Raw genomic sequence first — 12,792 nt, 5'->3', positions numbered from 1 at the left:
ATCCAAAGGGAGGCATTTTTATATAGCTAACATTTAGAGGATGAAACATTAAGCCTAAGTCAAGAGATCATACAGGTTGACAAGAGCAGGCGGAAAATTTAAATAAAACTGTCAGTCATGCTCTAGTTTGTGTACCTTGTAACCAACATAGTGACCTGCAGGGTCACACTTAAACAGTTGTGGTCCCAACTCCTCATCAATACCAAGAAGCATCGCAGCTGCAATGCAAACAAAAAGGAATCAGTAGGACAGGGTGAGTAAAATAGGGGTGGCATCGATGAGTAAACAGTAGTTGAAGCTATACCTACTCCCAAAGGTCTCATGTAGGCATGCTGAGTGTATACTTGAGACTTGTCTGCAAGCCTGAAACGTCACCGCATGATAAAAGGCACATATAAGAATTGATAGAACGAATGCAGAAGCATGCGTATTTTAATCCCATACACCCCATGCATAAGTACAACAAATGCATACCTCTTTGCTAGATAATCAACAGGAATCTCATAACCCATTTTGAACCGGAACTCTGCAGCTTCATTGCGGGCATGTTGTACGAGAGATCTGGAATCAGCTGTACAATCCACATGCATTGGAACTATTAAACAATATCCCATGCAGCTCGAATTCTTCAAATTGCACCCACATGTGCCATCATGCAAAGCACATCAACCTCGTGCTTATGGAACACTAAATCATGGCATGTGTCTGCTTATTCTTTACCTGTCATGCCTGTTGCAAGTAAACCGATATATTTCGTTATTGGAAACAAGTGGCTTACACTTGTCTGATCCAATAGTTTGTCCTACAACCAAGCATCACCAATACAAGGCATCCTTTAATACGTGTACAAATAAGTAGATGCATCTTGGCTACTTTTAAATGTTTTTTGAATCAAAGCATTTAACTGCATTTCAAATCCAAACAAAACTTCATGTCATCTCTCTCTCTCTCTCTCTCTCTCTCTTTCCGTACTGGAAGATATATTACCAAAATTACTTTACAAATGGCCGCCATGTGATCACTAATTACTCCGAACTAAAGGTGTAGCTCGGAGTACCCTCATCCAATATATAGCCGTGTCATTCTCCACCAATTGATCTAACCGCAAGAAGAGACTTGCCATAATAGTAGCCCTTTTATACGACCTATGTGAGCTATAATACCCACTTTTGTATCAAATATGAAGGCATTCCTAGTTAACCGAATATGCCACAAACCTGTCCACCTAAAAAAATGAAAGAAAACTGAATGTTCTGGGTTATCGGGCCCATTCGGAATCTAGCCAAAATCCAACCTTTAACCTTTACGGGCCTATCTGTCAACGGAATCCATACGCGAGAAAGGATATCCCACACCTTCTTTGCCACCACACATGAAATGAAAAGATGCGGGCATGTTTCCAAGATTACCAAAAGCAATCCTCTGCTTTTGCAACTAGTCCCCCAATGGTAGGCCTCCAACTAGCATGCGCCATAGGAACACCTTCCCTTGATATGGAATGTTAGACCACCAGCCCTGTAAGATTACTTCCTTCCACCAAGCCCTACTTTTCCTGATGTTCCATACCCTATTATAGCCTTCTCAATGATCCAACGCTTATCTTCCGCCCTGTAAGATTACTTCCTTCCACCAAGCCCTACTTTTCCTAATGTTCCATACCCTATTATAGCCTTCTCAATGATCCAACGCTTATCTTCCACCAACATATGGTACACTTGATTTGTTGTACGCTGGACAATGTCCTGAGGCTTTCTAAATACCCAATCTAACCAGGGTTGATGATCCTCCAACTGAGGAATATCACTAAGTGTAAGGCCTGCCCTCACCTTCTCCCATAATTGTACATATCCACGTGGAACCCGAAAATATTGACAAATTGTCCGAAAAGACAATAAGCGGTCTCTGTGTAGCAACAAAGCTACTAGTCCCAATTGAGCCATTCTATTGAATTTTGGCCGCTCAACAAGTTTGTCAAGCCACTCCAGAAGTCGTGAAGTAGCTAACACCTCACTTGCCATAGAATTTAACTGCAACTGTTGATCTGAAGGATTCCATTTAGTGTGTGCCAACACCTCCTTCCATGAGATCATCAAATGAGAAAGGAGAGATGAAGCCACCACTCGAACCTGTTGGGAATCATTCACTACATCTCACCATGTACCATCTCTCTCTCTCTCTCTCTCTCTCTCTCTCTCTCTCTCTCTCTCATTTTGCCTTTTGTAGTAGAGAATCATGTCCATGAGCATACGGCTTGGGGTATGCACCTAACATCCCCTCCTCCTACACTTGGAGCGTTGGGATACGTGATGCACCTATGCTCAGTGCTCCTTTGCTCGTCTTCGGGTCCAATCCAATGATAGGCTCCCAATGCACTAAATCACCAATAAAACCACTACTAAGGTGACTATCATGAGAACCATTGCATCACTCATAGTCTCATCCTCCTATGCACTAGACATGGAGAGACTCATGAGAGTATCCTCGAAACTTAGCACGTCATCATCGAGCTCCCGCTCAAACAGCAACATCTTGGAAACTGGTTTGGGCTTGGGTGACCGCATCACCGTCTATGAGAGAACCCTTAAAAAGCACCTCCACCCTTGAAAGCTCTTCTATGTAAGAGTGCGCCCAGTCTTGGGCTAAATCAAAACCCCTACTGATGACTCACTCTGGTACCTGCCAATGCTGCCACCAATTTTGGTATCCAGTACATGTGACAGGTCCTTGGAGACAAATGCTGGTACATATGTTTGCGCGGTTGAATATGACATGTGCACCTCCTCAAGATCCTCCACAAATCTATACTCCATATCTAGGAGCTTTCCCTCGCTATTATGGACCCTTCAAGGTGATTCAGAAGATCAATGAAGTGTCATACAGGCTTTGCTTTACCTAGTCACTGGAAGATTCACAATGCATTTCATGTGAGTCTATTTGAAAATATGTGGGGCCAGATCCTGACGAGCTTGTCACAGAAGATCCGCCAAAGATTGATGAGCTTGAGGAGATCCTCCAGCCAAAACAGATTGTTTTTCACAAGGAGCGAAAGCTACCTGCAGGGAAGCTTTCCAGGAGATACCTTGTGAAGTTTAAAAATTATTTGCGTATTGATGCAAAATGGGTAAATGAGGACTATTTTGTTGACCACCCACAATTGTTGCAAGCATATCTTGAGACTTTTCAGTTGAGGACAACTCTTTAGAAGCCCGAGGGGATGTCACCAATTGGCCGACCATTTGGTCCATCTCCAGTTTTTTGTGTCTCGTTCACTTGAGGCCAGGCCGGTGTCTCATGTGAAGAGGCCAGTATTTTTGCTTGACATGGACGAGAGCCAGACGGGTGCCACCCGTGTGTTAGCAGGAAGGTGTCGTATGGACGGGAGCCACACTGGTGCCACCCGTGTATGACCTGGACTGTGTTCTATCCATGGGATTGTCACGCCATGGAAAAGCCAGTATTCATGCCGTGTCTTGCCTATGGGACTGTCACTCCATAGGGAGGCTCGTGCCTGGAACTATGTCTTACCTATGGGACTGTCACTCCATAGGTACGTCGTGCCATTTTTGTGCCCGACAGATATTTTGTACTTGTTCCATGAACGAGAGATATGTCCATGATACTATTTGCACATGCACTCATGTTTTGCATGTTTGAAACTATTTTCGCATGACTTGTATTTTTGTGTTTGCTTGTTTGACGTGTCACTCACTGAGCGGGGATGCCTGCCAGTGAGTGGTGAAGTTTGCTCTGTCTTCTGACGAGTTTTGTTGCGTGTGAACAGGTGGTAAGTGTACTGCACATGTTGGTTTAATAGTTTATTTTCTAACCTTTCATTTTATAAGCTTGTATGTTCACATTCACTTAAAAGTGGGCACCCACTTAGGGGCCAAGGTGGGGAGCCACACTTGACTCTTGTGTGTGTGGGGGTGGGTGCATGGCCACGTACCCACACCACACCATGGAACTGGCCGCCTCCATGCAACCTTGGGGAGCCGGCTAGTTGTAGTCGTGCAACTTCCCCTCCAACACCTTAAAAAAAGATGGCAACCACCTGCTTCTTTCTACTCTGCATACAGTCGGTGACCATCTACTGTGCATGCTCTCAAGCAGCGCCATCTCCACCATCTCTGCTGGCGGCTGTACTTGCTGCAGGTGGCTGCGCTAGTCCTTCAGCTGGCGGCTGTTCTCTCTGCACTACACGCGGCGCAGGCTACAGCCAGGTGCCTCCTATCCATCAGGCGGCTGTTTCCCCATCCTCTCAGGCGGTTGTGCTCTCAACAGGTGTCTGCGCCTGTTTACCAGCCTGCTGCCCACTCTTACCGGCGGCTGCCTACTCAGCAAAGCGGCTGTGCGCTCCATCACCAACAAGGCAACTGTGCCCTGCATACTGGTGGCAGCTGTGCCCTGCATACAGGCAGCTCCTGCTCCATCTCTTTCAGGCGACTTCATCACTCATCCACTTGCAGCCATAGGCGGCTGCGCCTGTCCACAGCTGGCGACTGCACATGCCTCTCCACCCATACAAGCTTTTGTGTTCTTCACCAGGCGGCTACATCACTAGGCGGCTGCTGCCAGACAACTACGCCTCCACCTCCACAAAGGGTGGCAGTGTCCTGCACAACGGGTGGCTGTTCTCCTTGGTAGGTGGTTGTGCCTCCTTTACATAGGCGGCATCTCCTTTCTTCAGGAGGCTATACTTTTCCCCAGGCAGCTACTCCTCTCGACATGCTGCTGCACTTTGGTGTCCCTCTCAAGTAACTGCACACAGACACCATGAGTATTGGTCTTCCATCTGCAATCTACAAGTAAGTGAATTTCAGATTTAAGTAAAGAACTTTGTGGTAAATCTGATAAGGGATTCTCTCTACGGCAACACCCGTTCGGTGCCGGGTAGTCCAAGCTCTTGGAGAACCACCGTCCAAAGGTGCTGAGATCGGGAGAGCCAGGCGTTAGTACGGGAGCGCCTGTTTGTGCGTGGTCCTGGAACACCAGTGGGGCGCTCTCCGCGGAGTCCAGTGAAGGCACAGGACCGTAGAGACTCGACCACTCAAGTGGTCACTCTACTTCGAACATCTACTTCGTGCTTCTTATTTGGTACTGTATTCATTTGTACATGGACATCATTTGGTTCTTTGAACCCATGGAGCATTGTATTTGTTAAATACTCCCAATAAATATATCATATATTGAGGGGTGGGTCGGCCCGTTCTGGCCCCAGTGCTGGTGTCCATCTATTTCATTTCATTCCATTTCAAATTCCAGTTGTTATTAAGTTGTCCATTTCAAATTGTGATATTAAGTTGTGCTATTACGCGCGTGGGTGTCCAACGGAGTCTATTCCCCATGAGGACCTTCCTAGCCCTCATGGGGGTGGTTCCACACTATCCCCATGCCCACACTAAGTCTCAGGGTAGCCCTATGGGCTGGCCCCTTGTTCTAAACGCTAACTACTCAGTGATTTGGCATCCGGTGCCATACCAGATACATAGAATCACTGACATCATTCCAGAGGGAGACTCACAGCGCGGACTGGCCCTGTTTCATGTGCAAGACAGTGCACACCTGACGGACGACTGAGATGGATCCCTAGCTGACTCGCCCCGGACTGGGCTCACATGGGACCAGTTCACCATCTCAAGTCCTGCACCTTCTGTACAAAAATGTCTACGTGGCATCCAAGTGCGGGATGCACGTGACACATCACCATGTATGAGCTGTAATTTTAGGACAACCCTTACAAATCAAGGCAGTCCTGTGCATTTTGCCTAAAATGCATCCTTTACATACATGTCTAGGTGGCAGCTCCATACGGGGCATATCTTGCACCATTTGATGCATTTGGAGCATGGTCACCACGAAACGTTTAATTGCTGAAATGTTTCAATGTCCAAAAGATCTATTTTGGAATGAAACATTTCAATTGTGGATAGGCGCACAATGAAACGGTCAATCGAAACAATCATATGCATAAAAATTGAGAAGATATTGCCATAATGTCACCATTGAAGAAAGGAGGATGGTTCAAACATAAAAGAGGAGAACAAAAGAGACAAACAGAAAAGAAGGGAAGTGAAAGACTTAAAAATATAGAGAGAGGTTAAAGCATAGAAAAATCACAATTTTTTGTTCCGCATGAAACAAAATGGTTTCAATGATGCGCATGAAACGTTTCAACACCAAAACACGAAACAAGTTTCAAGGCCACCGAAACGAGTTTCATGGTGATAATGCTTTGGAGCAACAACAAATTGCCATGATTATTCACATGCCCAAATCTGGCATGCCATAAATAACCCTGCCTCTTTGCCTAATTTTTGAAAAAACCTAACTTCAAAAAAACACTAATTTTAGTGAAAGTCTTTCTGCAACTATGAGCTCTCACATGTTCATAGACAAGTTTAATAGCCAAGGTTTCCACATCTGGCAAATGAAGACAAAGTTTTACTTGATGAAAGAAAATCTATGGGGTTACCAATGCAACCTCTTCCTCTGGTGCTGATACAACCAATGAAGAGCCCCCAACACAACATGATCTATTTAGAGCAACGAGGGCTGTCAGAATACGCAGCGGAGATGATGACGAGATCTGGGAACAAGAGAGCAAAAACGCATGCAAAAAAAATGCAGCACACGAGAGAGAGAGATATAGGCGTGTAACTCTGCTCTATATACACAAGAAGATCCCGGAGTGTGATACACAAGTGGCAAGGGGGCTGGGGGCCTATTTATATGCCCCCACATCAGCAGTCGGCCTGCTGTAGGGCAGCCGACTGGCCCTGAAAACTCCACGACCAGCACACCATCCAATCGGCCAGATCATCAGCAGTCGGCCACCTCAGACATGGGGTCGTGGACCAGTTCGGCAGTCGGCCAGCAAATGGGCTGCCTCCCAAGCCACATAAAAAATAGGAAAAATAGGGGAAAAATGCGGAGTGGGGAAAAATGATAAAACACCTCATAAGGGCAGGCACACCCACAATAAAGGCCCTGGTGTATAAAACTAGACAGGAGATGACTTCTAACACCCCCTCTCAGCTCCTGGCTGTGAAACCAACCACTGGGAGCTGGGGTGCCGCCTGAGCAAATCCTGAGAGAGTGACTTCGTGAAGAGGTCCACCGTACTGTCCTCCGTCGAACAGAACTCTAGCAAGATGTCATCAGCAACAATCTGTTCACGAACAAAGTGCCTCTGGATGACCATGGGTTCCTCCAGTGGAAGCCCAAACCTGCAATGCAACCTCTGCATCCTCACCACCTCACAAGCAGCATCACAAGCAGCCCGATACTCTGCCTCTGTCCGCGACAAGGCAAAAGATGACTGCCTCTTACTGCTCCGGAAAACTGCACCTGGGCCTAAAGTAGATCTCCTCGTGTCCGGATCTCCTCCCCAAACCGAGTCACTCCAACCGTGGAGTCGGACTCCATCCAACAATCCCCCTCCTGTGTACAAGAGTCCATGATCCTTTGCATGCCGCAGAAACCACAGGAAACGCAATCCTGCCTCCCAAAGAGTCATCCACAACCATGAGCTCAACTACCTCATCAGGAAGCTCCCGTCCAATCTGGTGTCCATCAACCAGATCAATGAACCATACTGCTTCTGATTCAAAAAGGCATCACACTGCTCACAAGGATCAACACCTGTGACGGTGCATAAACAAGTCCTGGACACCTTATGAAGACCACGCAAGGCCTTCTGAAACCTGTCAACCACCCCCTCTGAATCCGGAACCACAAAGCTTGGAGAAACCACCTCCTTCTGCAAGTAATCAACTGCCACCTGCCTGGCTTTCCGAAAGGTCCCCGTGGAAAGAACATCCTCATCTACAGGAGGTCCTTTGTCCCGAATACGACGAGACATCAGAGCATAAGTTACCTATTCAGTTTCCTTTGACTGACGAACACAAGAACCACCAACATCAGTACTAGAGAGTTCCTGCCATCTACTGGTAAGCTATCCACCATCTGGTCCCGGAAAGCCTGTACCTGCAGCGTATCCACACTTAAGTGGCCATCACCAGACTGCCACTCATCACAAACCTGAGGACCTGGGAGAGAGAGTGCTGAAAGCTTGTAAACTCCATTCTCCACTCCGCCTTCCCAAACCACCTGGCCTGTTGCTTTGTCCCGGAGAGCAACATGCTCATCAAACTCCACCCGTACGCCAGTCTTGCAAACCTGATGCACTGACAGTAGATGAAAACCAAGTGCCAGAACATACAACACCTGGGAGGAATGCTTCCCTCCTATGCCATCGGGAACTATCTCCATCTTGCCCTCACTGTGAACTGGGATAGTGGATGTATCCCCAGTAAGAATGTGACCAGAATACCTGCAGAGATCCTATAAACCGGAACGGGAAGGAGTCATGTGCCTGGAAGCACCACTATCGAGAATCCACTCCCGAGTATCCGTTGCGGAGAGTCCTCCAATCTCCTCCCTGCCTGAAGAAAATGAAACATCTGTCACGTGCATCCCGCACTTGGATGCCACGTAGACATTCTGTACAGAAGGTGCAAGACCTGGGATGGTGAACTGGTCCTATGTGAGCCCAGTCCGGGACGAGTCAGCCAGGGATCCATCTCAGTCGTCCAAGGTCAGGTGTGCATTGTCCTGCACAAGAAGCAGTGCCAGTCCGCGCTGTGAGTCTCCCTCTGGAATGATGTCAGATGTGCTGAGTATCTGGTTTGCAACTGGATGCCAGGCCTCTGTAGGCATGTAGTTTGCATGTAGGGATGGGGCCAGCCCATAGGGCTACCCCAGGGCAAGGTTTTGCATCTGCATACTTAGTACGGGCATGGGGGAGGTATAGAACCACCCCCAAGGGGCCATGAGGGCCCAAGATATTGCCCACCAGCCAAGGCAAGGGCTGGAGGGGCAGTCGGCCAGCTCCAGAGCCTCTGGACAGGCAGCCGACAGAGTGTAAAACCCTAGAACAGCAGGCGGCCAGGTGTGGGGGGCAGTCCCACACCTCTGCGCAGCATGTCCAGCAGCCAGGGTGCTGCCCAGAGTCATGCGCAGGCTGGACAGCCATCAAACAAGTGTGAAAACACTTTATTAAGTGTGTGGGTATTTTAATAAAAATACTCAGTCGTGGGCTGTCCTGAAGCCAGCCGACTGCATGAAGGGAGGGGTATAAATACCCCAGCCCATAATCCCATCATTTATCTCATAATTCACCAAGAGCATCAAGCATTCAAGGGCCAGGACAGCCAAGGGTTTGCTAAAGCTAAGGGGTGAAGGACTGAAGGTCAAGGGCAGGTTTTCCAGCCAAGAAAAGGTCAAGTACTTTTGTATTTGTTTCAGATTTACATCATTCTAATAAAGCAAATACACCATCCGTGGTGGGGGCCCTACAGAGGGTAATTGGGACCCAATACTGTGTCCTCTCCATCTCCCCCTTCTCTCTCTATTTTCTGCACATCGTCTTTCAGTTTTGTGCGTTAATTCCGTCGCGAAAAGAGTGCTGTTTTCTGAGTTTTGAAGTACCGATCCTTCTCCGAAGCTTCCACATATTACAGTGGTATCAGAGCCTACTTTAAGGACAAAGATTCAGCAAGAAAACCAGAAAATTTTTTCGCTCGTGTGGTTGGTTTTTAGACGCCGGTGGACTACCCTTTTCGGAGTGACTCCTGTCCCTCGAAGGACGGTTGGTTTTTAGCCTCCGGAAGCCTCCAGAAGTCTCCCACACAGATAGTGGATGGTCAGATTGCGTTCCGGAAAGGAACTGCATTTTCCCGCTATGGCGAGCTTTGGCGACGAGAGAGAACCAGAACCATGGGACCAGAGTGCACCAGGCAGCCCAGCTAGGGCACCCGGCTTGAGTGTACAAGACATGTTCCAACAGATGATGCGAGCAATCGCAGACCAGACAACCAAGTTGGATGAGCAGAAGGCGCGGATTTTGGCTCTGGAGGAGCGTTCTCGCTCTCCAGCGTCGCGTTTTCCATCTCCTCCTCCCTCTCCTTCCGTACCCCAGATACCAGATCCTCGTCACAGGGACCCTCTCGAGGGGTCACAACCGCAGCCAAGCTCCGTGCTTGAGATGCAGTTGCGCGCATTGGAGATTCGACAACGAGAAGACGAAGCCATGCGACGAGTGGAACACGAGCATTACCTCCGAGCTTTGGACGCCAGATTGACACCGGCGGCGCCCTCGAATCATTTTCCCGAGAAAATGAACTTCAGTAAGTATAATGGTAAACTCGATCCTACTACTCTGTATTCATGGTTACATCAATTTGAAGCTTACTTTGCCGCAGTTAGGAAATCAGATATTGACAAAGTGATCTTAGCCAGTTGGTATTTGGAAGGTGAGGCCATTCCTTGGTGGACTCAGTGGGCTCATGCCCACACCAGATCAGGTATGGCAGCTTATGGGTGGGACGAGTTCGTCCGTGACCTTAAGCAGCGGTTTTTACCGCCCCACTACCTTGAGCGACTCGAAGACGAGTTCAGGGGTGCGCGTCAGAATGCGCAACCAGTCCTTCAGTTTGCCAATAGAATTTCGACCTTGTGTCTACAATTAGGCTTATCTGATGCGGACAAGAAAGGGCAGTTTTTGTATGGCCTGGACACGCACATCCAATGGGAGGTGCGTATGTTTAGACCAGCCACCTTTGAGGACGCACTCTCGCTTGCGCAGAGTGCAGAAATGAAACACAATGGTGGCAAGCCCAAGACTTCCCAGCCGGCTTCTCCCAAGGCTAACACCTCGAGGGGCAAAAGCCAGAACCAGACGGGGTCTTCCCCAGGACAGAGCCCGGGAGCCTCTGGCTCCAAGAACTCGAACAATGCGTCTAAGCTTACTCCAGACCAGAAAGCGGAGGCAGGCAAGACAGGTGGCAAGTTGAGTGCTGAGGAGCTTGCTCAGTACAGGAAGGAGGGTAGATGTTACTTTTGTCACACAAAAGGACATACTTCTCGGGATTGTCCGAAGAAGCCTCCAAAGCCCGCCGCCGCCTCCACAGCTTCCGTGGTGAGCACAGCTCCCACACAGACCCCAGTGGCTACCCCTAGTTCTTCAACCCCCGGTGCTTCAGTTGGAGCAATTATCAGCCGGGAGCTCGAAGATAAGCAGAAGGGCGCCCATGACCAGGAGTATGAGCGCAACGAATTGCTCAAGTCCTTTGGCTACATAGGTGGCCAGAGAGTCGTTGTCTTGTTTGACAGCGGCAGCACGGAGGATGTGATCACGGAAGAGGCCGCTAGGCGTGCCCGCTTCGAGCTAACTCCGGTGGACAAACAAGTTGAGGGATTTAGCACAGGTATGACAACGAGCGTCAAGTATGAAGCTCTAGGTGCTAAATTAGTGATTCAGGGCAAAGAGTTTGTGCGTGACTTTATGGTTGCCCCTCTTGTAGGAGCAGACATAATTTTGGGTATCCAGTGGTTTCACAAGTTCCTTCCTGATGTCAAGTGGGACAAGCACACGTTCCAGATTGATCGGAATGTGTCAAACACCCCGGTGACCATTAAGTGTGAGCCAGGTATTCCAAACTTTCCGCTCATAAGCCACTTGCAGGCTAAGCGAGCAGTCAGGAAAGGCGCACAGTGTGCGATGATTTACATCCAGACAGCCCAGACGGTGGCCAGTGCTTCCGAGAAGTACTCGGTTCTCCATGAAAAGTTCCAGAAGATTTTTCTTCGGGACAGTCTCCCTCCCCAGCTTCCCCCGTCCAGACCAGAGGATCACAAGATTGACCTCCTCCCAGGCTCGGAACCCCCGAGCAAGTTTCCGTATCGCCTTTCTAAGGCAATGGAATCGGAGTTGGACCGCCAACTCCAAGAATTGTTGCAAGCTGGCTTCATCCGCCCCAGCGTGTCGCCATTTGCAGCACCGATCTTATTTGTCAAGAAGAAAGATGGGTCTTCTCGGTTGTGTGTCGATTATCGTGCACTCAACAAACTGACTATCAAGAGCAGATTCCCGATGCCTCGAATTGACTATATTCTCGAGAGGCTGAATGGAGCTAAGGTGTTCTCTAAATTAGATTTAAAGAGTGGGTACCACCAGGTTCGGATTGTTGAGGGGGACATCCCCAAGACAGCTTTCCGTACAGAACGGGCCCACTATGAATTTGTGGTTATGCCATTTGGATTGACGAACGCCCCAGCTACATTTAACCGCATGATGATGCGTATTTTCCGGGAGTTGATTGGAGTGTGTGTGTTCATATTTCTGGACGACATACTCATATTTTCAGCTACAGTTGAGCAGCATGACATTGATGTGGAGAAAGTCCTTAAGTTGCTGGAAAGCAACGAGCTCTATATCAATGAAAAGAAGTCAGAATTTTATCTGTTCCAGGTACATTACTTGGGATATATAATCAGTGCCGAAGGCATTCGACTTGATCCGGCTAAAGTGGCCGAGATTGTTAACTGGGAAGTACCTCAGACTGCTTATGACATTAGATCATTTGTGGGTATATGCCAGGCATATTCCACCCACATTGACAAGTTTTCTGATCTCTCGGCAGACCTCACCGATCTGCTAAAGGGAGTGAAAACAAGGAGGCAAAAGATTCGAATGACGTTGGAGGCATTCCAGAACCTCAAGGTGGCTTTGTCTGAAGCGCCTTGTTTAGCCCTTGCCTCGTGGGACGAACCATTTCAGGTGATCACCGATGCGAGTAACATCGCAATTGGAGGTGTATTGCAACAGAATGGTCATCCAGTAGCTTACATGTCTCGTAAGTTACTGCCCGCCGAAAAGAACTATTCAGTCTATGATCGTGAACTCCTAGCAGTTATACAGGCCTTGAAACATTGGAAACATTTCCTGTATGG

At 48.3% G+C, this 12,792-nt stretch overlaps 1 protein-coding gene across 1 annotated transcript in view; it reads right to left on the bottom strand.

Annotated features, from left to right (window-relative positions):
* The window catches only part of LOC147631680 (proteasome subunit alpha type-6), a 45,996-nt gene that overhangs the window by 17,052 nt on the left and 16,152 nt on the right, over positions 1–12,792 (bottom strand). The window contains exons 3-6 of the mRNA XM_086808193.1: positions 721–802; positions 475–571; positions 305–363; positions 136–218 (exon numbers count right to left, since the gene is read on the bottom strand). Of these exons, the coding sequence (XP_086664319.1) occupies positions 136–218; positions 305–363; positions 475–571; positions 721–802 (321 nt within the window). The remainder of the gene's footprint in view (positions 1–135; positions 219–304; positions 364–474; positions 572–720; positions 803–12,792) is intronic.

This window comes from Cibotium barometz, chromosome 14 (assembly GCF_041138505.1).
Source record: "Cibotium barometz isolate CiBa-2024 chromosome 14, ASM4113850v1, whole genome shotgun sequence".
Taxonomy (NCBI): Eukaryota; Viridiplantae; Streptophyta; class Polypodiopsida; order Cyatheales; family Cibotiaceae; genus Cibotium; species Cibotium barometz.
Note: the sequence above shows the minus strand (reverse complement) of the source record. Positions and strands in the feature narration are given on the sequence as shown.